Genomic DNA, 26,672 nt, shown 5'->3' with positions numbered 1-26,672 from the left:
GAAATGGAACACAAAGGGCCAACTCAGACAATGGAGGGAAGAAAGTAGATTCATTCCTATGAGGGTTTATAATAGAAGGTCTTGACATAATTAATAAAATTTGCATCCAACTATGACAGCAAAGAAGTATGAGCCTTGGGATAATATCCAGGAATTAGGATATTTCAGACAGATCAGGGAAGAAGGAAAAAACACAAGAAACTGAATCCTTCTGCAGTGGGAGGTACTACTGAAGAAAACTAAGTCTAATGGGCTGAGCCAAAACAGGACATACAATTAACATGACTTATTATGTTTTAAGAAATACTATATGAATAATAGCTGGTAGAGGATCACTCCCTGGTTACCTTTCAGTTCCACAAGCTTTAGGGCAGAGTAAGGCATGATTTCTCATGGCAAAATATGCTTTTCTTGTTCCTTTCACCTCGCCAGAGTTCCTTTCCTTTTAACTCCATGTCCATTTTATTTTTAAATGTGGTTTCTGTTTAAATAAGTCAGTGCTGACCTTTATGCACAAAGGGATGATGTGTCCCTATAACAAAGTAGACAGCAGAGCTGAGCCATCTGTGGACTACATGCATGAGAAGCCTGTGGCCCAGCAGTTAAAAGCTCCCTCCCATCCCATTTAAAGCAAAAATATTATGAATGCAAGATATTTCCTGAGAAAAAGAAACCAAATAGAAAAAAGCAGTTCAGTTTTCAAGGAAAATGTCATGTAGAACACAAAAAAGAAGTTTCCATGAATGAAAAAAGAACATCTCAAATTTTTTTTAAAAAAAAATCATCTCAGAGAACTAGTTCACCTATAAATTATATATTGGGCCTCCTTTACATGAGTTAGACTTTAGCGTCCAATGTGAGGAAAGCAAATTATTTAAACAATTTAATAAAGTATAGAAACCAGCAGAGGACATTGAAACCAGTATGAAAACCAGTAGGACTTCACATTATCCCATAAAAAAGCATCTAACTACTCAAATAACTTCATATTAAATACTGCACATCATAGCAAAACCATTTTTTAAAGATAGAAATATTTCCTGAATAAAGATGTGATGGCACCACAACTCTAGAACATTCTCTGGGAAAAGTTTCCCTAGTGCCCTACATCCCATCAATGGGAAAAATTGAACATCCTTAATAAATAATAATCATGAGCTGTCACGTCAATTCTGACGTATGGTTAGCTTTTTCAGGGCTTCCCAGGTAGAGAATACTCAGAAGTGGTTTACCCTTCCCTTCTTCTTGGGGTATCCTGGGACTGTGCATCTTGCTCAAGGCCACACAGGCCGGCTTTACTCACAGGCGGGACAGTGAGGAATCCAGCTCCAAACTCTGGCTCAGCAGCCAGATACCTAAACCACTGACCTATCCAGCCAGGTGCCTATGAACTGCAATCACTCTAATTATTCAGAATTAGAGCAGTCAGTCATAGGCATCCTTCAGTCTCGAGAGACTATGGTGACATGCTCTGAATTGAGGAGTGTCCTCTCCAGAGCATGAAGCCTGGGTAAGGTAATATGGAGGATAGGCTGTTATCCAAGCAGCAGATCCCCCCTCTCCACATTGCTGAAATGGTCCAATGGAAAGGCAAGAGCCAATACAACTGGTTCCAGCAATGTCACAGGAGTTGGCAGAACGACACATGCTGCCTTCGGGACTCCAGCTCCGGATTTTGCCTCGAGTTTAACTCCTGAAGCCTTTTCCATCAGTGGATATAGCCACAAGGCAGTGGAGGTTTGAAATCGGAGTTTTCCTTCTCCTAGATGGGCTGCCTTCCATGGCTGACGAGCCCCACCTACCCGGCCTGCTCTTTAATAGTGCAAAAGTATGATCTGATCCTTAAAACTTTCCTGACTCCCCGGCTTATGCAAATCTCATTGCCTTTCCTATTTACCATACGCGCGGTCCTGGGACACGCTCTTTTAAATCAGGAAGTCCCACCCCTAGGCCCCACCCCCAGGCCACGTGCTCAGGAGACAAAAAGAAAGCCCAGGAAAAAAAAAACTCAGCAAGGCATCCATGCAAACAGACCTGGCCTTCGCCCTCAGCCCAGCTTCCTAGGGGAAAGGGTCCAGGGTCCTGGGACACGCTCTTTTAAATCAGGAAGTCCCACCCCTAGGCCCCACCCCCAGGCCATGTGCTCAGGAGACAAAAAGAAAGCCCAGGAAAAAAACTCAGCAAGGCATCCATGCAAACAGACCCGGCCTTCGCCCTCAGCCCAGCTTCCTAGGGGAAAGGCGAATTAGAGCAGAACCCTTGAAAAACTGGAATATATAAAAATAAATACATATATGGGCAGCATAATTATTAAACAGGTACAGTTGAATGGCAGGCCATTTTATGTGGGGTTTACAGGAGGAAAGTGGGGGAAAGCAAGAATTCCTCCACGGCTCTAAGCAGAAAGCAGGTATTCAGGAACTTTGAGAAACGGAATCCTGATAAACATGTGTAAAAAGTTACCTATGAAGAGCCTCACTGTCTTTCTTTTCCCAAGGTTTGGCAGAAGGATAGATGTAAATTGTGTGCCTTGGAGCTTCTCCAGGTTAAAAAGAAGTGTGGCTGGTTTATGTTGCAGACAAACCTCCATTGAAACTGGTGAATCCAGAGGCTGACATAAAGCACAAGGCAAAACAGGAAACAGCCGGATGGAGAGGAGAAAGTGTTCGCTAACTAAGAGCTCTGCTTTTTCCCCTTGCAAATTCACAGAGGAAACTTTCAGCCAGTGACAAACACCAGATGCCCTCTCGACCACTGTTTCCCAGACAACATTTTTCATCACAACCAGAGTTACCTAATGGTATTCCTTTGCCTCTTTTGGTCCCACAGCAGTAGCATGTTAAGGCATTCAGACTGCTTTTTGATGTGGTAAAAGTGGCAGTCTAAGGGAAAGGGATATGCTTAGAGATTTAAATGGCATCTTTGTTAGACACTGTAATTAGAGTTCATTAATTAGCCTCTTTCAAATTCTGTCTCTCAACATTCACTTGAATCCATAATACCCTTGCTTTTCTTCCTAAAGTGGCTGTCCTAATAGTTTTATTTAAAAAAAACCAGTAATAAGAGGCATCTGGATTACCACAAGCCTGAATTCTTTTGTCATCCAAAATATATTTGAAGCACTATGTGAGAATGCTTTGATCTCTAAGGTATTAAGAATCCTAGCATTCATTCCATGTATAAGATGGTCATATCACCATCTGATGCTTTTGAACTGTGGTGCTTTTGAGCTGCTTTTGAACTGGACTGCAAAGAGAACAAACGTATCAATTCTAAAGGAAATCAAGCCTGAGTGCTCACTGGAAGGACAGATCCTGAAGCTGAGGCTCCAGTACTTTGGCCATCTCATGAGACGAGAAGACTCTCTGGAAAAGACCCTGATGTTGGGAAAGTGTGAAGGCAAAAGGAGAAGGGGACAGCAGAGGTCAAGATGGTTGGACAGTGTCATTGAAGCTACCAACATGAATTTGACCCAACTCCGGGAAGCAGGGGAAGACAGGAGGGCCTGGCGTGCTCTGGTCCATGGGGTCACGAAGAGTCGGACACGACTTAACGACTAAACAACAACAATCACCAATGAGGGCCAAATTATTAAATAGCACCAAATATTCAATGGCAAACACCACCAACTGGGCTGCCACCAAGCCCAGAGGAGGGAATTTTTTAGGATTTCAGGGGAGGAGGACTTGAAATTCCAACAACAAAAATAATTATTTCTTTATATTCTGTAAAAGCCAACACATGAAAAGCCACCTGGGCCAAGATACTGTTCTTCATGTGAAAAAGTTCCCATCAATTTCTGCTGTAACCCCCAAAATACTGTCCTCAGAATGGGATAACAAAATGTTTCCACACCTCACCATGACTAATGCCCAAGGCAACTGGCAACATTTTAGCTGCAGGATCAGGCATGCGACCAAGCATAGACTTGAGATGTTCCCCTGCACCTCCTCAATTAGCTGCAATTTATCACAGCAAGATACACATGACCTCCAGTAGGGTTCTGGCCATTACATCCCATTTATCCCCAAGTCCAGAGTCCAATAAACACTGCAAGGAAAGCTATTGGGGATAGCACTGAACCATTGTCACTTGTGGAGCAACTATAGCAGAAAGTTCTAAGAACAACTCACCAAACTGGAAAATGAATAATAACATCTAAAATACTGATTCTATATCAGGTTATCTAAAAAGGCTAAAAAAAATATGGCAAGACCGTTCATAGAAAAAATAAAGTAAGGGCAAAAAGATCAGAGTAACACAAGATGTTCTAATTTCATATATAAATTAGGTGTTCTAGTTTCATCTTTTATAAAGAGTAGTGGCTTGCATCTAGATAGGCAGTATATCAATGCATAAAAACAAAAAAACATACACCGGTGGAAGATGAACTGCCAATGAAGCTAACCAGAAGGAAAATCTGGAGCTATAGTAAAATGTTCAGTGACATTTTTTACTCCGTGTGCAACAAATATTGAATTCTGTATTGTGGGTCATTAGAAATAGTTATAAAGAATAGAATAGAATAAAATAAAGACATCAGTATAGATTGGTAGTTCCTGAACTCCTATGAAGAATCTCATAACCATAACTCTAACCATAATCTTATGACCTTTTTACAAATCTATGATATGACCACACTTAGAACATTGTTCTGGCTGCCACTTCTCAAAAAAGGTACTGAAAAGATCAACCCAAAATGATCAGGAGGTTAAAAAACTACACCCTTGTTAGAAAGGATTACGTATGGGACTGTTCATCTTAAAAAAGATATGAGCAGACACATGATAGAAATTCATAAAATTATTCCTGGTATGAAGAAAGTGACAAGAGAGATGTTTGTCTCTCTGCTGATAATAGTAAACCCTAGGATTATTTAAGAAAGCTGAATGTTGGGAAAACAGCACATAGTGAAACTATGGAATTTGTTGCTATAGGATATGGTGATAGCCACTGCTGGGGAACAGTAGCAAGAGAGGGTCACTGCCCTCATATCTTGCTTGTAGATTTCCTGTTAGTCTCTGGAGCACCAAATAAGATGTAGGCTTTCAACAGAATTTTGTTCTTTCTCAGCAGACCTATTCTTAGGCTGACCATCCAAATTAGCATTCAACCCAACCATTAAAAGACTGTTCACCTGACTTAAACAAGTACTATATTTAAGGGATATGATGCATATACAGAATACAGAGGGTGGCTATCCGTTACCATCATAAATCTCATCCATTACTGAACATAGAAACTGAGAAATCAGGTCAACCGAAACACAATTCATACATTCCCATCCTGGACCACATAAGAAGATTCCTTGATGTACAGTGCTGTGCCTTGTCAGCATCTGCATGGTATCTTTGTTATGTTTTAGAGGATCAGTGAGCATGGCAGGAAATATGGGAGTTGTAGTGGTAGCTAAGTTATTCATCCATGCCTGTTCTTGGCCATACTTTCTATTCTCAACGGCCACCTCCAGTACCAGTGCAACACTATTTCTTTCTTGTTACCCTCTCTAGCACTGCTACAATCCACTCTGTTCATTCTGGATGGTCAGGGGCATGCAGGAGCACATTTTCCTCTTTACTGTGTAAACTGACACCATGGCACAACAATAAGGAAGGACAAAACTTTGCCAACTGTTGGTCATGGCTCTGCCTAACATGGGTGTTTAAGCTGAGATGCAATCAATGACTTTTAAAGATCAAATTGATTTAAATTGCAACTTTTTTATTTAAATGGTGAAAGAATCTGATTTTTAAAATTTAAATCATATCCATTCTGTCAAGGTGCATCTTAAAATATCCACTGTTAGCTTTGCTCACCATGTATCTGAAATGCCTGCAGGATACAGTGGGGTCTCTACTTAAGAACTTAATCCGTATTGGAAGGTGGTTCTCAAGTTGAAAAGTTCTTATGTTGAATCTGCATTTCCCATAGGAATGCATTGAAAACCATTTAATCCGTATCTGCTCTTTTCCATCCATAGAAACTACAGTGGAACCTCTACTTAAGAACTTAATCCATTTTGGAATGGTGTTCTTAAGTTGAAACGTTCTTAAGTTGAAGCAAAATTTCCCATAGGAATGGACTGAAAACCAATTAATGCGTTCTGGCTGTTTTTTTTTTTTTGTTATGTAGAGGTGCGTTCGTACATTGAAGCATTAGTTCCCATAGGAACTAATGCAAAGCTGGTTAATACGTACTCTACCACTAGGGGGAGAATTTTTTTAAACCTAAGATGACCTAAGGTTAAAAAAAGAGCAGGAAAGGTTTTTTTTCCTGTTCTTATCTTGGATTTCTGTTCTCAAGTAGAAGCAAAATTTAGCAAATGGAGCTGTTCTTAAGTTGGATTGTTCTTAAGTAGGGACGTTCTTAAGTAGAGACCCCACTGTACCAGGTTACCCTAACCTATAAGCTTCACTGAACTTTTCAGAATGAGGATGGGCAAGCAGATGGCAGTATCATCCTACTAAAAATCCAATTAATTAATGGTAAAAAGCATGCCAGGAAGATCTAAGGGAGTTCACTTCCAAATTTGCCAGCAAGAGCAAAGCACAGTCTCAGAACTGAAAGATGAGTAACCATTATAAAATGGTCCATCTTTCTATTCTCTACTCATCAGCTTGTAAGCTTTGAAACAGGACTTCAAAGCCATCATTCAGGTTTTCATATAATCATATAATCCAAGACCACAGAGATATGCACCTAACTTTTATCAGCAAAAACATATAAGTAGAATGAAAATTATGGAACTCACAGTTCTTGATAATACACAGTGACCAAAATCTTATTTGCATTTGCATAAGGTCTGTGTGACTTGCCAAGGCTAATGCCTGGATGTATCTCAGTTGCATAACTGGTCTTATGACTAAACACACCACCGATAAACAACCTGATACCTCATTAATTAGACATGCTTAGCTGTGACAAGTTTGCAAACCTTACCGAAAAATACCAGTACTGTATTACTCTGTCCATTTCAATTCTTGCTTTTATCTTTTCTCGCTTGTAGCCCTTACATTCTGCCTCTTCTTGACAAGCAATTTTCTTGGCTAATCAGGTGAAGGAAATAGAATAGCACGGCTTCTTGTAGTTTAGCCAGAGAAATAACCCCATCACCCCACAGGGAGGAAGTTATATTGGAAGGCTTCCTTTGGTCATATACATAGACTGAAGTATGCATACACATTCCCATACAAGCACTGACACTGTACACCAAGTCTCAGAGCCTGGAAACATAAATTTCTTGGACTGTCATTCCCAGAATCTACCCAGCCAGCACAGTTACTGAGCATGTTCTGGTCATGATTCACCAATCCTACTAATTTGTTTAGCCTAATCTCTCTGCATTGGAAATAATGTCACAAAACTGAGCAATAAGGGAAGCATCAGAGCTTGTACCTGCAAGAACGTCACCTCAAAATATGTGGAGACTGGGCTCAATAAATGGGATGGATTTCAGTCTCACCCTGTTACCCAAGTACCATGGTCCAGTGGCATGTGGAATAAAAATCTGCACAGAGTTTGAATAGAATAAAGATTATTTGTCTCAATATTGTGCATAAAAGTTTATACTGGATTTATTCTCTCTAATTATTAACTAACACAGTCCAAACTTGACAGAATCCCTGCTTTAGCTGTAGACACCCATTACTTTCCAGCATTCTAATTCTGGCTACAAAAGCATGACTCCACTTGTTTGTAACGTGTTCAGTTTCCACTAAGGCCAGCACTACCATTAGGCGGAGCCGCAGCAACCTCCACAGGTAGCAAAGCATTAGAAGACGGAGCAATATCACACAGCTTTGTTGTGCAACTGCTAAAATTAAAGCGCTATTTTATACCAAGAACTAGTGAGGGCATTATTTCACCTCAGGCAGCAAAACATTGAGACATCTCTGAGAAGAGGATTTTTGACCATGTGAAAATGATACCATAAAGTAACTACTGCTATTTCTTATACCCCTGAGATTTTTGGGACAAGATTCCTCTTTAGAAATAAAGGCATGATCAGGAATTATTATGACCTGGCGCCTGACCCCATCTTGGAAATCAGGCATCATTAGAAGTGAAGATACATATATGGTTATTGCTATCTTTACTACTGCTCACCATGCTTCTGTAGTTCTATGAAGAGAACTCGCTTGTTGGTATTTTAAGTACAGTTCTTTCATTCTTGACAGGAATTATTAAGTCATAATACAGGAATGTTTCTTCGGGTCTGTGAGTCTCACAGCATGTCAGCTCTCTAGATAACATCAAGGAGTACAGAAGCCAAAGCTCTGGGACAATCCAGTGAACAAACACTGTCTGGGCCACAGACAGCTTAACGTCTGTGTAAATGGAAAATAGGTATTCACTTTCCCCAGTTAAAAAAACTAGGACAGAGAAAAACATCTGTATGCTAACCAACTGCATGTCACAACAAAACAGATGTTCAGAAGCTTCCCACTGACCGCAGCATGCCAAGCAAGGAAATCGTCTTACCCATCAACATACATAACCACCAAATCTTCCTGATCAGCATATGCCTCCAGTGCAGATTTCAGCAGACGTACTTTCTGGCCTCCTCCAATAGAGTTTATACCTTCTCCTCCCTTCCATTCTTCACCTTGACCCAGAACCTGGGAAAGAGATAAACGTGTTTTATCTTTACCTCTGAACAACATCTGCTGCAACAGCAACATGTAAGAAAAGTCTCTGTCAAATGAGTCTCACAATCTGCACTTACCTCACAAGGTAAGGCATGGATTCAGGTTAAAAAAATTCAGATTCTTACAAAGTATTACAAAGAACTTCCAGATGCTTGCGTTACCGCAGGATGCGCTGGATGCTTCTTTCGATGTTTTTAAACAGAGGTTGGATGGTTGTCAGGGATGCTTTAGCTATATATTTGTAGAAGCTGGATTAGATGCCCCTTGGGAACGTTCCAGCCTTATGACTCTATGGTCAAAATTCTGATTTCACTGAATCAATGGGGATTTCATGAGTCAGTTCCGCCATAGGTTTCATTGAGTCAAGTGGGTCTACTCTAACTGTGGCCTGCTATGCTAAAGTGAGTTGATATCAAATACCCAATCTTTTCTAACTTCAAAGAAAATCCAAAGAAAAATAGCTGTTACAGTTCAGTCCCGTAAAAGAAGGCATTTTTCCCCTCAGCTCAGCTGACATTTTAGAATGCTTGCTGGTGGATGTCTTCTAGCATTACAAATCAAGATACTGTGCTGCTATTCTCTATGCCTCAACAATTGATTGTCCTGATGTGTAACCTCTATTATTTGTTTGTTTGTTTGTTTGTTTGTTTGTTTGTTTATTTGTTTGTTTGTTTGTTTGTTTGTTTGTTTGTTTGTTTGTTTGTTTATTTATTTATTTATTTATTTATTTATTTATTTATTTATTTATTTATTTATTGGACTTATATACCGCCCCATAGTGCTACAAGCACTCTCCGGGCGGTTTACAATTTTTAATTATATAGGCTACACATTGCCCCCCCAGCAAGCTGGGTACTCATTTTACCAACCTCGGAAGGATGGAAGGCTGAGTCAACCTTATGGACAAAAAGCTATTATTAGGACAGAAGATGGAGTGACAGAATGGTTTCCTATAGGCAAAGGTGCATTTTATTGCCTGGTCTATTCCATCTATATTTGGGACATATCATATGGAAAGCTGAGCCAGATTCAGATGAAGGAGGAATGAAAACTGGGGTTAGAAACATCAATAACTTAAAATATGGAAACAACACAATTTAACTGGCAAAAAGCAGGAATGTCTTGAAACAACTTCTGATGAAAGTGAAAAGTGCCAAAGCATGATTGCAGTTGAACATTAAGAAGACAAAAGTTGGAACTACAGAAGAACTACACAACTTTAATGTTGTCAATGAAGAAATCAAAATTGTTCAAGATTTTGTATACCTCAGTTCAATCATCAATCTAAATGGAAACTGCAGCCCAGAAATCAGGAGAAGACTGAAATTCAAAAAGGCAGAAATGAAGGAATGAGTAAAAGATCATCAAGTGTAAGGATGTGTCACTAGAGACCGAGGCCAAGATCATTCACACTATTGTATTTCCAGTTACTATGTACAGTTATGAAAGCTGGACATCGAAGAAAATATGGTCCCAGAGGAGAGCTTTGTAGATACCCTCAACTGCCAGAAAAAGAAACAAATGGGACCAAAATCGAATCAAGCCTGAATTATCTCTGGAGGCAAAAATGAGGGAAATAGCCATATCATGAGAAGAGAAGATTCTTTGGAAAGACTGAAGGCAGCAAATAAATAAATAAATAAATAAATAAATAAATAAATAAATAAATAAATAAATAAATAAATAGATAGATAGATAGATAGATAGATAGATAGATAGATAGATAGATAGATAGATAGATAGATAGATAGATAGATAGATAGATAGATAGATAGATAGATAGATAGATAGATAGATAGATAAATAAATGAATGAATGAATGAATAAATGAATAAATGAATAGATAGATAGATAGATAGATAGATAGATAGACAGACAGACAGACAGACAGACAGACAGATAAAAAATAAATATTGAAGAAGAAGAAGAAGAAGAAGAAGAAGAAGAAGAAGAAGAAGAAGAAGAAGAAGAAGAAGAAGAAGAAGAAGATCAAATATGAGACGGATTGACTCCATCAAGAAAGCCACAGTCTTAAATTTACAAGAGCTGAGCAGGGCTGCCGAGGACTGGGCATTTTGGCCATCACTCCTTCATAGGGTCCCCATGGGTCAGAGGTGACTTGATAGCACGTAAGAACAAAAATCAAGTCATTCTCCTCTTTATGAAGTAAGAAGAAAACCAATGGAAGAAGCAATAGGAAAAATGCATGCTTGGAGCTGGTGAATGAATACTAGCGGAACTCATCTCGAAGAAAATATGGTGAGAGTGTCTCCTTTTCTTTATAAAAGAAAGTTGAAACAAAGCAACACAATTTAAATCTAGATTTTAAAATAGCTCTTCTAAAATTTAGATTACTTTTTTAAGGGGAAAAAATGTCTTGCCAGTGGTCATGCTGGCTTGAGAATTCTATCAGCTCTAATTAAAAATAATAACTTTTTCCAAGCTCTGTACACCTTCAGATAATTTTCTCCGCAAGAGTTAATACTTATTAAGGGAGCATTTCACTGCTCATAAATTTTCCACATCCCAAGCAGCGCTGAGCACAATGATATCACTCTAGAAATATGAGACAACCCATAAATGAGCAACAACCCAGCAATTACTTTCCACCACACAAAGTTACTCAGAGCACCATGTATCTGAGGAAGAGGGGAAAAGAAGCACTTTACAGATCTTAAAACAAGATAAGTGCTGGTTTATAATTTTACAGTAAAAATGTCAACACGTACATTGTAATGTTGGAGGAAAAGTGTCGTGCATAAGTAAAATATAGTGGGCAGGCAACATTACAGCAGCCTGACATGATTAAGGCTATTATTTTATCTTTCCACCTATAGCTATTATTTTTGTGGAAGGTTCTTGGGGTGACAACACAGATTTCAAGAAACGTATATCAAATTCAACATCAAAAATTGGCCAACCTTCAACAGATTCCCTTGCCAGGAATACGGAAGTCTTTGACCTCAGCAAGCAAAACTGCTCAGGGAAAGAGTTTGCATTCCAAAAGCTTAATCATGTTACCAGAAAGAGAGCACTACTGTACTCATGCTTCTTATTTGAATCTGGTTCATCACTATAGAGGTAACAGTTTGGCTTTTCCAAGCCTCTGGTCAGATCCAGCATGGATTTTCTTCTGTTCTTATCAAAGCTGGAGTAGAATTCGGGAAGACAATCAAGCCCTATTCAGACAATACAAAAACTGGGGGAACTCCCTACCTGAACAGAACCAAGGCCAGCACCAAGTAGCCCATGCCAGATGTTATGTTATTCAAGCACCCATCCCCATAGGCATCCACAGATATTGTGCAAATATCCTCAGGAGAGACTTTCACACATGCATCCAGACATGTAGTAGTTCCCCTGGGATTCAGAACCCACATTAAATTGCTTTAATTACATCAAACCAATTGGAGGCTGCAGTCAAGAAATCAGAAGAAGACTGAGATTCAGAAGGGCAACAATGAAGTAATAGCTTCAGTGAAGGAAGAACTAACTGATTCTGAATCCTGCAATCTAAAGAGTGTAAAAACACTTCACAGATAGCAAAGGCTTTCCATACACACGATCACCTTCAACACGTACAATGTAATGGAAATTACTGGGAGAGCATGGCCAGAATACACCTGCTCTTCATGTATTGAGCAAACATGCATAAAGAATGTCTGCACAGTCCTGAATGGTATCTGTAAATATTTGTTCTCTTTCCATCCCTGGAAATACTACCAATCTGATTGGGGGGGGGGGGGAGGCAAGGGACAGTGCCTTCTCTATTGCTCAGTTTCTCTCCAACTTGATGTTCAGAGTCCTTCACCTAGACCAGTTGTTCCCAAACTTGGATTCCCAGATGTTCTTGGACTAAAATCCCTGAAAATTCTGGCCAGCACAGCTTGTGGTGAAAGCTTTTGGGAGGTTTAGTCCCAGAACATCTGGGGACCCAAGGTTGGGAACTATTGCCCTAAACTATCCCAATGGGGACCCTAAATTTCTCTATATTGTTTTATATACAGTATTGCCAAGTTGCCTCCAACCTATGACTATATGAATAAATGATCTCCCAAATGTCCTGTCCTCAACAATCCTGCTAACCTCATGTAAATTTAAGCCTCCGGCTTTCATAGGGAGTCAATCTATCTCATATTTAGTCTTCCTGTTTTCCTGCTGCACCCAGCATTACTGGAGGGGGGAGGGTTTCCCCAGTGAATCATGTTTTCCACACTGGTTTTCCACTGCCTCCTTATGCACAGCATTAAGGGAACTTAGCTTGAGTGTCACTGCCATTGGCTTTGAAAGATCATCCACTAGAATCATCTTTAGCTACCACTGTTGCCCAGTAGCTACCCTCCAGATGTTTCTCCGCCCCATCGCCACTGGGAATATCTCTTATGCTGATGCAGCCATAGATTCTGAAGAGAGTGGATGCATCTTAGTTTGGTGTGTCAGCTGTGAACATTCCACCTTGGGTGACTTTTCCAGGAATCCAGGCTCACGATGGAGTCTAGCCTCCTGATGGCATTTCACTCAACTTCTCTGACATCAAACTCTCTCACGGCATTAAGATGTGCATCCAAGAAGGGGAAATTTCCCTATGGCACAGGTTATATATATTTTTCTATTCAGCAGCCTTTGCCAGCCTGCTTTCCTGTTCAACATCCTGTAGCGATTTCTAGTTTCCTTAGAGCAGCTGAATTGCTTCACACAGAACATGCTGTTGTAAGGAAGGTGTCTGTTGAATCATAAATGACACAGGGACTCAAGAAATGTGCATGATTTGTTGGACTTTGGTAAGTGTACTTTTTGCCTAGCTTGCAAAAAGAGGTTCTGCTTTGCTTATATTCTGTTCCTTCCAGTGGAATAAACATTAATACTTTAGCAGCTAAGGCATTTTCATAGTATTACCATGCCAGATCAGTTGGTGGGTTTGGGTTGAACTAGTTATTTCCTGAATTGGTTAGATTGTTTTATTTTATTTCAAAAGAAATAATATTAATAAATTTACCAGCAGACAGCAAAATAGAACCAACAGAAAGATATCATCGTTTTATTGACTATTTTTCCTCTTTCCATTCTGACTACAAGACATAAACCTCTTTCACAAAACTGATACTTGGGTATAATAAACCAGAAACAGCAGTGCACCTATTATCTCCACACACCAAGCTCTAGGATCAGGCCATCCATTTCGAGCACTGTGAAAGAATTTCAGTGGGTTTCTTGAATGAGTGCAGTCTCTACTCTCCCAAGGAAGAGTGTTTAAACATGTCAGGCCAATGATTTTTTTTCCTTTATGCTCTACTGAAATCTCATCACCTTCACATTTAAAGATTCATTCCCTTCTCATCTTTCCTGCTTTGTAAATGAAGGAACATTCACAGGTTTCACACATGCACAAGCTGTCTTCCGATAAGCAGACAGTGCCTTTTTCAGGGTTAGGAATCCTGTTTGTGTATCACACACACACACAACTTCCATGTGAAAATATTTGGTTTGCAAAAGAGTGATGCTTGAGAAGAAGATCAACAAGCACAATTTCATGAACAGCTAACTTGTACAGGAAAAATTGGGATAAGGCCAAAAATTGAAAGATCTAAATGTCAGGAAATTGATGCACTTTCTTCAGGAGTCATAGAATAAAGAGAGATTGGTTTTGGATGCCAAAAATAGGGAATAAATACAGTATAAGAGAAATTTAATGGAAAATGGAAGATATATGTTTACACAGCCTATGAGTTAATTTTTATTTTCTGCCACTTAAATCTACATGCCTGTGGAATACCCTCTTGAGTATGTGCTAGACTCCACCATCTGGAATATTAAGAGCTAGAGTAGAAAAGAACCTATATCAAATCTTCACTATGGAATAATTCAGAATTGCCAAACATATGCAGCAAATGACCAAAGCGGTATTTTCCATGATTTCATTCTATAATGGTTTCATTTTAGTACAGCATAGGAATAGACCACACAAACACATGTGCTTGTATAGAGTGAAAATTGTTCAATATTTCTGAAAGAGAAAAACGAGAATACAATACCTTCACTATATAGTTGAAGTGCTTTGCGGATTTGATGAATCTGTGAAAGCCGTCTGTTTCCTTGGTTGCGACCGTTAGAACTAACAGTTTGTCTAGGGAAAGGAAAAAGAAAGAGCCCTTAAATTTTTCATAGCTAAAATTGATACTTCAAAGCAACCTCCCTAATTGGCTTCCAATTGTTTTCAACTATATCTTATGCCATTCCTTACCTTTGGCTAGGCTTGCTGGTACTTCTGGGAGTTGTAGTTACAAACATTCAAAGAAAAGGGCTGGTTTAAAGGCATAGTAAAGGACAAAGAATTTTGAACGGTTTAAATTTTGTAACTAGTAATAATTCTGCTGAACAGATTTACCAAAAATATAGAAGGAGGTAGGTATTTGGACTTCAAATACTTGTATTTTCTTAATTTGTCCAAAATTCCACAGACAGAATTATGGGAGTGAAGCTTCTCAAACCAGAAGCTGTTAGAGCAGCCTTCTCTACTTACATGCCACTCACACACACCACTACTTCTTCTAACAGTAAGGTAAGTGCCCTACTGCACTTTGGCTATCCCAAGGATCTCTGTGACTAGGGTTGCCAGATGTCAGGCAAAAGGAGGATATGTCCTCCTTTTTAGCCTAATGTCCTCTGTCAGGCAGGCAAAGATAAAATGTCAGGCTTTTGTATATTTTATGTTATAATTTTGGATGGGAGGGGGAGAGGTGGAAGGACCCCCTTCCCCCTGGCTTTCCCCTCCCCCACCTGCCTGCCCACTCCTGGTATTTTGAAAAAAAGCCTCCATTGAATTTATTTTTATTTTTTAACATGACTGTTTCTTGGTCGGTTCACTAAAAGACATTTATTGGCAGCTATTGTAATAAAATTCTATTGATTGTGGGTTTAATCTGGAATGATTCAAATGAAACATTCAATATGTCCTCCTTTGTCCTCCTTTTTGTCTTTCTATGTCCTCCTTTTAGTACCCGTGTATCTGGCAACCCTATCTGTGACTGACAAAGTCCATAGCAGGGCAAATCATGATATCTATCACATAGAGCAGTTCCAATGAAACTACCCCTCCCATGAAGCTTTGCATGTTGCAGAGATCCGTGGGACACTCATAGTGCAGCAGGACAGTTTTCTTACCACACAAATAAACAACAGCAGGAGAATAGCATGGAGGTAGAGTGAGCTTCTCTTTTTCCTTCTGGTCTGGGGACATTCACTCCTACAATTCTGCCTGGGAGGTTCTGGCCAACGTACGGGAGTGGAAGTGCTCTAATTTCAGAAGTCCCATCCTTACTATTCAAACATTTAAGTATTACTTTCAGTTACTTATCAAACATCCACTCCAGCTCTGCAAGCAAGGTCCATGGACACTGCTAGTAAAAATTACTTTATTTAAAAGATGCCCAGACATATATGTGGTAATCACAAGTTAGCAAGCTCAACTAACATGAACAGGCTGCCAGTCATACCCTTTGGAATTCAGATATCAAGTTGGCCATCTAGTCAATGCCCTGGCTTCACGGCTCTTCATTTGGGGGAAGGGCTGTGGCTCAATGATGGATCACCACCTTCAGAAAGCCCAAGATTCAAGATTATCTGGCGTCTTTGGGAACAGGACTGAGACGGACCTCTGTATGGAACCCTGTAAGGCCCCTGCAATCAGTGATAGGCAGTTCTAGACTAGATAGAGCAACAGACTGGCATATGAGAAGGCAGTTACATGTGAGATATCCTGTTAATTTGAATGGACAACAGAAGTGATTCTGTTCCTGTTTAAAAATAAACTATTTTCTCTGATTTTCTCTAAAGAAACCAAAGAGAGTAATTATGACAGACACTTAGGAAACTGGCTATTTACAAACCTGTCCTAACCCATTTTGTTATTGGGGGAGGGGGGACAAAGCAATTTAGAACAAAACTAAATGTGTATCCTTCTTATGTCCTGAAAAACATCATATAAACAGGTAAAATAAATGAATAATTTCTTTCTTCAACAACACTGGAGTTAGGGATGCCTGATTCCCCCACCCACCATAGTCCAAAATCACTATAAAACTCTTATGACTCCCAAAAAACAACAACCCATAACTATAAAGCATGATGCTGATTCATACATAGACAAACACACAGATAGATAGAGAGAGAGAGAGAGAGAGAGATTGAGAGAGAGATTTCCACAGCACAGGGAATTGAACCCAGGGCTCTTGAATCCTCATAGTCCATTCTATCCACTATATTACACTGGGTACCACACGTAAGTAATTAGTTGTAAAAAGTAACTTCCCAGTGTCAAGTACCCAGACTAGTGGACCCTTTTCACTTTAAAAACTGAACAGCAAATAATCAAAACCACAAGGCAAAGCAAGGCCCTGAAAACTGATTTGTGAATTACAGCTGTCAAAATTAAAACTATATGTTATATTACTCGGTACTAAAAATTCATGCCAAAATCATAACTTGGCATCTCCCACACACGTACTTCCCCAAAGATGTGGAAAGTCTGTCTCTCAATAATAGCATTTCAAGTCTTTGATTATTAGCACAAGTAGGAATGAAGCCATTTGGAAGCCCTTCACACTCATGGAAAATTATACAGTTTTAATATCCTGGCTTACATAGCACAAAAGGGAAAATCCAGTTTGTGTATTAGAAATCTGTTGTTCCAAGCTACTAAGTCATCGGTTCAAACATTATTAGGGATTAGTTGGTTTAAAATACATGCTTCCATCAAAACTTATTTTAAGAGAACCAAACTGCTATTGATGGCCACTAGGAATAGAACAGGTACAGACAACAGCAACCCACACACATACCTAATGAGCAGATACTGTGAGTATTTGTGACCTATTCCTTAGCAATCTCCTCTTCTTCCTATTTAGGAGACGTGTGTCAAGAAGGGGGGGGGGAAGGCAGTATGACATGAAGGGAATTGACTACCCTCTTCCCCCTCTACTTTTGCCTGTGGAACAACTCTTTTGAAAAAAGCTTTTGAATAATGTGCACGGTGTAATGGAAAATGTGATCACAGAAGCAATTCTGGCAGCAGCTGCAAAAATTTGTGAGGAAAGATATATTTTACACCTACTCTTGGCAGTGAGAATGATTTAAAAAGTGTGAGAAAAAAAGGCATACTGGCTTCAAGAAAAAAAAATCAGAATCAATATTGCAGTAATATGCATATTAACCCAACCAGAGGGCATAATGTTGTGTGTGAGCATTCAGGATATTCAGTTCTCTTCAGCACATAATGTATTACAAAAATAAGTTACATTACACAGCATGTTACACAGGCAAGGAGGGGGGGGGAATGATCTTCAAGTTATTTCTACTTGTTGCAGTCATGAGACATAATAGCGTACAGATTCACTATTGGGCTTACCAAGGGATCTGATAGTAACAGGTTTCCAAAAGAGTCATTCTTTGTGTAGCCAAGAGGGGGAAATGCAGTGAAGTTTGTTTTTCTATTTTGGAAAATAAGCCCCCACACCTTAATTCAGAAAATATGAGAAAAAAAACATGTGACAGGTTCTTCACTCAACTGAACATGGTAAATTTGAGATATAGGAGAAACAAATATCAACACTTTATTTTGCAGTACAACTTGCCCCAACCCTAGTCATCATAAAAGTATTTGTGATGTTGCAGGTGCAGGGCAGGTAAAGGATGGCAGGGAAATTTTCCCTCCAGGCCTTGCAGTGCTGTCACTTTGGCTTGTGCAATATGACAGTTTGTGACTCACAATACTGATGCTCTACTCTGTGCCTTGAATGACAGGAGAGGCCCAGCCTTACATGCAAGAAGTCCAGGATATTATAATAATAACCTTAAAAGTGCAGAGCTGGAAGGAACCCTACGGATTTTCAAGTCCAGCCCCTTTCACGGAGGTGCAGTGGGGAAATGAACTGCCAGCCTAAACCACTGGGCTACCCAGCAAGTCCTCAAAGAGAGAGAGGACCAGGGACCAAGGAGAATGTTGACAGGTGTGCACATCTGGGCTCATCAGGCCATTTTAAGGAACATACAGTACACACACCCTTTCATGGTAAACAAAGAAGCCTTTGTGCCAGTTGGAAAGGAGTGAAGATGTGTGTCCAGGTTTTAAAGCCACAAAAACCTAATTGTCTTCTGGTGTTGCTAGCCTTGCAATTTGTCTCCCTTTTTTGTGGCCTGGAGAAGCACAGCTATTACCTGAGACTTCAGCTGGCATCTCAAGACTTGGTGAACTGCTTCTGTATTTTATGGAAACTACACAACGAACTCAGAGGTTGTTGTATTATATTAGCTTACGAAGTTACGATTCATGACATTCAAGTTTGCATCCACTCAGGGAACCGCTTACAAACGACTTAGTACAACAGATGTACTATAGATAATTCTTTTTAATTCATTTTGCATCAAGCTCTTTGAAAGGAGTTAAGAGCAGTGACAGTGAGCTTCATTTTACTTTTATAAACTAAGGGTGGGTAATGTTTGCCCCTGTTGTTATTCTTGGACTGCAGCTTCCCTTATCTGTTGCCATTGGCTGTGCCAGCTAAGGCTACAATCCAATAACACTTGAAGGCCAGAAGTTTACTGCTTCTTTTAAAACAGCCTCCAAGGCAGCACAGAATGCAAGGTAGTGACTTGGCTAAAGTTCTCTCCTGAGCTTCTTCTCTAATCAAGGACCTGAGCTTCTTAAAGTCATAGCCAAACTACCACCTGTTGTGACTCTTCAGTCTGAATCACGCCATGAAAATCAAATAATGCTGAGCCTTCAGTTTATACTTCCCTTCAGTAGGAACTGAAGTCTACCCATATAAGCATCCACTGATTGGGGTGGGACATCCAGCCCTATATAGGCAGCCAACAGGTAACCCCCTCTTACACCTACAAATTCATTAAACACAGAGACATATAAAGAACTATAACGCAAGCCACTGGAACACATGAGTCTCTTATGAAACAGATATATATTCCCCTCACACACAATTTATCTGGAGAGGGGACCATGCTTTATTTGAAGGAGAGGAACCATACTTTAAAAGAAACAACCCCAGCTGCTCATTATGTCCCTCTCCTTTTCCCATGGGTAATAGAATGAGAGAAATATAAGGAGCTCCCATAGCACAGTGGTTACACTGCAACACTGCAGTTAAGCCTCTGTCACAACCTAAGTTCATTCCTGATGGTTCAAGTACTGCCTCAAGGTTGACTCAGCCTTCCATCTTTCAAAATTTGATAAAATAAGTACATAGCTTATAGGGGGAGTGTTCCTTGCATAATTATGTTGTAAACATTCAGAGAGTCTTCCAAACACTATGGGGTGATATACAGGTGAAAATAATAAAAAATAAATAGGATGTTGTCATATAGGTGCTAGTTCTGAGCAAAATTATGTACAGTGTAAGACTCTTCACATACTCAGCATTCAGCTTAATGTCCTACTACATGTGTAATTTACATGCTATGGGCCTTTCTTTAATATGAGCATGTTGTTTCTTTCAGAAAGCTCAGAAATGACTAAAGATACAGAGCACAATTCAAAATCCAGCTCTTCGCGGTTACAAAAATGTCACAAATCCCAAACAATCTCCAAACCATTTTATATAAACTATAGTTGTTAGGAAGATCATTATCTCTCAGTGGGTTCATTTTGGCTTGAAAGCCTATAAAATGCACTTCAGCTTTAAGTACTTCAGTTGTCATCACCCAGCTTTCTTACAAAGCAACAGAGAAGGCTAAGAACTCTTGATTTTCAAAAACTGAAGAAATTACTGTGGTGTTTATAAACTCAACAAATTCACAAAAACTTTCTATTGTGAGAGAGAAAGCGGAGACAGTGCACATCATCATCCTGTCTATTATGTGTCGAGAATAACACTGTAATAACTTGTTTAAGTTACAGCTACATTCACTCCACCAGACTGCATTACTCACCCTTTGATAAAGAAGATCTGCTTCGTCAAAAAAAAACTGTAGGGAGAATATTTTCCATGACTGTCATCTTAATTCACAGGCTTTGTTTACTTAAACTGATTTCTCAGTATGCAATTCTAGCTATTAATATCACTCAAGAAGTGATGATAGAATGACACCTGCAGCACTGTTTTGTGTAGAAAGAAGGCAACTTGTTCATATTTTGATAAATTTTCCCAGCCCGCAAGTCAATGAAATATGTGTATGTAAAAACATAATTTCATGGAAAACTGTCTTCAAAGAGAGTACCATTGAAATAGTCAAGAAGCTGGATGGGAAAGTATTTTAATAAGAATCATGCTAAATCAAAATATTTGTTTCATCACAGTTTTCACATCTTTCACAATTTAGTCCTTTCAACATGTCTACCACTCACCTACTGCATGAGCAAATAATGCAATGTGTAAGGAATCTCATTGGCTCCATCCAGGCCTATGCACATTAGTATTAGAACACAGATATGAATGTAGGATGGTTCAAGATTATAAAGATTGTTCTCTATGCACAGCTTGCATCTCTACAGAGATGTGAAACACCACAGAAAATAATGGTACAAGCCAAGAACCAACTTTATTCTCAAAGTAGCCATAGAGCCTGATTTCACAGGCATCTCGTCTGGCTTGCTAGATAATCTGTTGAATCATATCCCAAGCACATCCTCATTCTGCGAGTTTCCTCTACTCCCATTAAAGAATGCAGAGCAGTGAATATGGTGGGAAGCCCAGTACCAATGTAACAGCACTCTGTATGGCAACTAAGAGGTATTATCTTCTTAAGTGGAAGACTGTACTCAAGAGAAAGGGGAAGTTCCAGAGAAAACAATGACCTTGTAGATCAGTGGTCCCCAACCTTGGGCCTCCAGATGTTCTTGGACTTCAACTCCCAGAAATCCTGGCCAGAAGAGGTGGTGGTGAAGGCTTCTGGGAGTTGTAGTCCAAGAACATCTGGAGGCCCAAGGTTGGGGAACACTGTTGTAGATGACAAGAACTTAGGATTTTTGCTGAGTTAGCAGCTCCTTCTAGAACAGCTTACTCTGGTTTAGATCTTGGCTCCACATTAAGTGAATCTTGACACCATGACGTTGATGGTTCCTCTTGTGCCTAAATATTGCTATTTTCCCAGAGCCTAGAAATAGTAGTAGTATTTAATTAACATTGAATCACTGAAGAAAATTAAGCTCCTGCTTATAGGTTTCTTGCTGTTTCCCATCCAAAAGCTAGATGGGGGGAGGGGAAGGGAGCAGATCCTTTCTGGAAGATCTGTACCTCAAAATTTCCAGGTTTGTGTAGATTTTCATTCCAAATTCTAAAAAGAAATAACTTGAAGATAAAAATAAAAAGCCTAATTTTGCCACTTCGCTACCACCGATTTTCATATTTTAAAAAGATGAACTACTGCCAACATTATTCTTAACTTTGGTCAGCAGTTTTGTTTAAAGAAAGATTGCCATCCTTCCCTTTGATGACATTTCCACTGACATGGAAGCAGAAATCCAAAGCACATCCCTGAAATAAGTGAAAGACGTGACTCATCCATTCCATTTTGAACTGCCAATTTGTGTGCCCGCAGAACTTGGATTAGAAAGTTCGCCCTGCTATAGTTTTATAATTTTCGAAGGACTGTGAAGATCTTTCCCCACCCAAACCATCCGCTCCCACCCAGAAAAGTGTTCCATTTTCTAAATGCAATGAGATTAGACATTGCCATGGGTTCTTACAAACACACATCCACTTCTCCTCAGCAGGCATACATTCTCCATGGCACAGACAGGTATAACACATCCATACACGCATTCAGATTTGATACAGGCGCTTCCCATGTTTGAGGCTGGAGGCAAGTAAACAAATCAATCAAACCAAGAGTTTCATTTCTCCCTTATTTAACTTTCCCACAATTTTCAGTCTAGCTTCTTTGATAAAGCATTGAGGATTGTTTTTGTTTGTACTGTATATATGTTTTTGTTTTGGATCTGCCAATTTTTCTGTTCTACCTTTAGAGCTTTTATTTTGATTATTTATTTGCTGCAGTTAGATCCAGAGCTGTAACAGGAGAAGGGTCATGACTTGCTAGGTGAACATACACAACATGGGTGGGTATGGCCTGCATGAAACCTTGAAAGAGTGAAATTTGGAAGCAGGTGGATGAAAGAAAGATTGGAGGAAACACCATAAACTGAACAGATGCTCCTTCTTGTGACCTCACCCTAACCTATTCCAGAGGCAAGAAGGCTACTATGAAGTACATTGGGAAGGCTCCATGTAGGACAACCGAAAAGGGGAATGATCTATTGATGGATGTTGTTTAAACCAAATTCTACCTTGACATCATTATCTATTTAACTAGAACTTTGAATAGTTACAGTTTTAGGTTTTTGAACTTTTTGCTCTGCTGGCTGGGTTTCACAGAGGGATTTGGGTTGGCTAGAGATTTGTTATGTGTTGGCACATAAGGGAAGAAAATTTTTTATACTGTACTAGCAATCTGGAATTTAAAGCTCAAGTAAGGATCACAATTTATGATCCTGGCGGAACCAAACTGCTTGTGCAATGGTCATAGTGCAAGCCATTTGACTTTTTCTGGTCACACATACAAGACGTTGTGCAAGTAATATCCAGTATCTCTTTGCATACATCTAAGATGGCCATGTGGAAGGGGGAATCTCAACTCGCACAGTGGCACCACTCACACAAACTCCTGCATCACAGTGGCAGAGCAGCATTACATTCCAGAGATGCTTAGCAGGATCAGGGCCCACATCCTCACTTATGGAGTATAACAGACTGGCTTACTTTCTGGTGTACACCATAGAAAGAACACTGCATATCAAGCAATATATAGCTGCTTCTTCTTAATTTGTATGTTAATTTCTGAGTTTACTTTTTGTGCATAATATTACCATATTTTTCTGTGAACATGCCCCCCAATGTATAAGACAACCCCCAATTTTGAACCTTGCCAGAGGCAGAGGAGCAGTCAATAGGCAGCCACGAGCGGTGGCCCAGCCCAGCTGCTCCTCCGCCTTCTGCTGCCACCGCCCGATTGCCTCCTCCAGCACCAGTGCCGGGACTCACCTCCACCTCACGCTGCCAACTTATCCCCTGCCCAAAGAGAGCCCGCGAGTGGTGTTGGAGGAGACGATCTGGAGGTGGCGGCAGCAATCAATGGGCTGCCATGAGAGGCAGCTAAGCGTGGCTGCTCCTTCGCCTCCACCTCCTTCGTGTATAAAACGAGCCTCAATTTTTTCTCTTATGATTTTAGGGAAAAGTGCCATTTTATGCACTGAAAAATATGGTACGTGTGCTGTCCTAGAGTGACCATTAGGAATGAAGGAGTGTTGTAAATATTGACCAAAATCCTATTAAGCAGTTATGCCAGCAGAAGAGGAATACTTTAGCAGGAAATTGCTGCTACCCGACTTGTCTCTGCTTGGATTCCTAGCTGTGCATCAAGCCATCTTGCTGGTTCAGAAAGAGGAATTCAAGCAGGAAGTTGTTAATTAGTAGCAATTTGCTACTTCCACCAATGTAAGTACACAAAGGACTTTGACCAATATATAAATAATGAATGTATGACCAGTTTAACATCATGTAAATGCTTTAATTTCCCAAGTTTTACTTCCTCAACGGAGTCAAGGAGAAAGAGACTTCACTTCTTCCTTAGATAACAATCATCCTCATTTATTTTCATTTTTTGCTTGTATATTTCATATAGTTATATGCCAAGATGTAAAGGAACCACAAATGAAAATCCACAGCAATCATTTCCTTCGAAATAAAATTAGAGCTATAATGTTCCAAAGCTGCAAGATGTGAGTAATTTCAAGTAAATGAAACTACTGTATGCTATGCAGAATGCTTCTGTATCGGTAAATGCCCCACCCCCTCCATCTTGTCTTCTGGAGCAAGTGGAAAAGAATGACAAAGCAGACCCTACATGGTTATCCAGCAGTCAGCACTCTGGTAACATTTTTCTTGAACGACTCATAAATGTATGAATAGTTTATTTAACTAGTCCATGTTTACACAGTCAGCTTGGCTTTCGCTACTTGTGCAGTGGTTGAAAAACACAAAATTTCCAATCATTAAAGTCAAATGGATGACTCTTCTGCATATCAAACAACAAAAATTCTCACACATATTATTTCACTAGCATCTAGCACACATTATTTCACTAGCATGAGTTTTAAAGGATGCCAATGGATTTAAATGCGTATGAGATCTACGGTCATACTAAATGCCTTTTTCCTCCTTTTATTGAAAATGGGCTAGATTCCTTTAATCCACCCCATCTCTCTTAATACCAGCACAAACTGTTCATAGGTTACTCAGGATTATACCAGATGACGAGTTTATTAGTAAACTGATAACTATTACTAGAATACTAAGCTTATTACTAGCCTAAGTTTTCAATTCAGCATCATCTGGCAACATTTCAACCATAAGCACAGGAATTTTCATTTCCAGGTACTTTTTGAAATAGCTGCCCCTACACCTATAGATGGTCCAAAAGTCAAGCATCACACAAACTTCATGTTATTTTACAATTCAGGCATTTTTCATATCTCAGTGTATTATGTATGACTATCTGTTTTATTTTGGGATAAAAAACCCACAGAGATTACCAGACCTGATTGCTCATCTCTTGATAACTAACAACTATTTTTTTTTTTGCTAAAAATGCAAAATATAGGCTTTAGAACACGTCCCAAGCTCAGACATGGGGAAGAGCATGTTTGCATTGCAATGGCTGTAATCCTTTGTTCTTTACTAAACATGTGGTTTAACACATGTTCACATAAGGAACCGATTTGCATTACTGAACTCAATTGACCATAAGCCAGAAGAACCGTGGATTGAAACCAGGGATATTATTAAAGAAGAATGCAAAAAGACAATTCCTATAGTAAAAGGAAAATAAAAACCAAGGTGTACAATGGAAGAAACACTTAAAATTGTAAAGGGCAGATGAGAAGCAAAAAATAAAAAAATGACAGAAATAGGTTTATAACCCTGAATGCAGTTTCTCAGTGAATGTTGCAGAGAGACAAGAACAACTACAACAACCAATGCAAAGAAATAGAAGTGAACAACATTCCAAGTCCCCCCAAAAAAGGAGATGACAAGGACTGCAGTAGCTGTAGGACCATTGTTTTAACTCCCAATATAAGCAAACTGATGCTCAAGGTGTTGCAACAAAGTCTTTTACCAAGACGTGCCTAATGATCAAACTGGGTTTCGAAAAGGAAGAAGCACTCAAGATCACATAACAAGTATCCAAAGAGTTTCAGAAGATTAGTCTATGCTTTATAGACCACAGAAAGATCTTATGACTGTGTACATCATGAGAAACTGTGAATAGTTTGGAAAGAAATGGATGTGCCTCAGCATTTCAGTGTCCTGATGCATAGCCTGTACTGTGGGCAAGAAGCTACCATAAGGACAATATGGAGAGACAGAATGATTTCCTATAGGCAAAGGTATCAGAGAAGGGTGCATTATATCCTTTATCTGTTCAATCTGTATGCAGAACATATACAGAAAACCGGACAAGATTCAGATGAAGGAGGAGTGAAAATGGGTGGAAGAAACATATGCAGATGACATGAAACAGCTTTAAGTGAAAATGAAAGAAGAATGTGGCAAAGCAGGACTGCAGTTGAACATTAAAAAGACAAAACAATATGATTACAGAAGAACTACACAACTTTAATGCTGACAATGAAGAAGGGCATAAATCAAGGGATTACAAAAGACTGTCAAGTGTAAGGATGTGTCACTGGAAACCAAGACCAAGATTATCCAATCTATCATATTTCCAATCATCATGTATGGGTGTGAAAGCAGAATAGTTAACAAAGCTGACAGGTAAAAAATATAATTCATTTGAAGTGTGGTGCTAGAGGGGGGCTGTCTGGATTCCCTGGCCTGCCAGAAAGACAAACAAACGGGTCCTAGATAAAATCAAGCCTGAACTATCTGTGGAGGCAAAAATGTTGAAACTGGGACCCTCCTACTTTGAGCACATCATGAGAAGGCAGGATTTTAT

At 39.5% G+C, this 26,672-nt stretch overlaps 1 protein-coding gene across 2 annotated transcripts in view; it reads right to left on the bottom strand.

Annotated features, from left to right (window-relative positions):
* Positions 1–26,672, bottom strand: part of PLOD2 (procollagen-lysine,2-oxoglutarate 5-dioxygenase 2) — an 85,957-nt gene that overhangs the window by 47,321 nt on the left and 11,964 nt on the right. For both annotated transcript variants that reach the window (XM_020815230.3, XM_072996031.2), the window contains exons 2-3: positions 14,681–14,772; positions 8,482–8,618 (exon numbers count right to left, since the gene is read on the bottom strand). In XM_020815230.3, coding sequence (XP_020670889.3) covers positions 8,482–8,618; positions 14,681–14,772 — 229 coding nt within the window. The remainder of the gene's footprint in view (positions 1–8,481; positions 8,619–14,680; positions 14,773–26,672) is intronic.

This window comes from Pogona vitticeps, chromosome 3 (assembly GCF_051106095.1).
Source record: "Pogona vitticeps strain Pit_001003342236 chromosome 3, PviZW2.1, whole genome shotgun sequence".
Lineage (NCBI taxonomy): Eukaryota > Metazoa > Chordata > Lepidosauria > Squamata > Agamidae > Pogona > Pogona vitticeps.
Note: the sequence above shows the minus strand (reverse complement) of the source record. Positions and strands in the feature narration are given on the sequence as shown.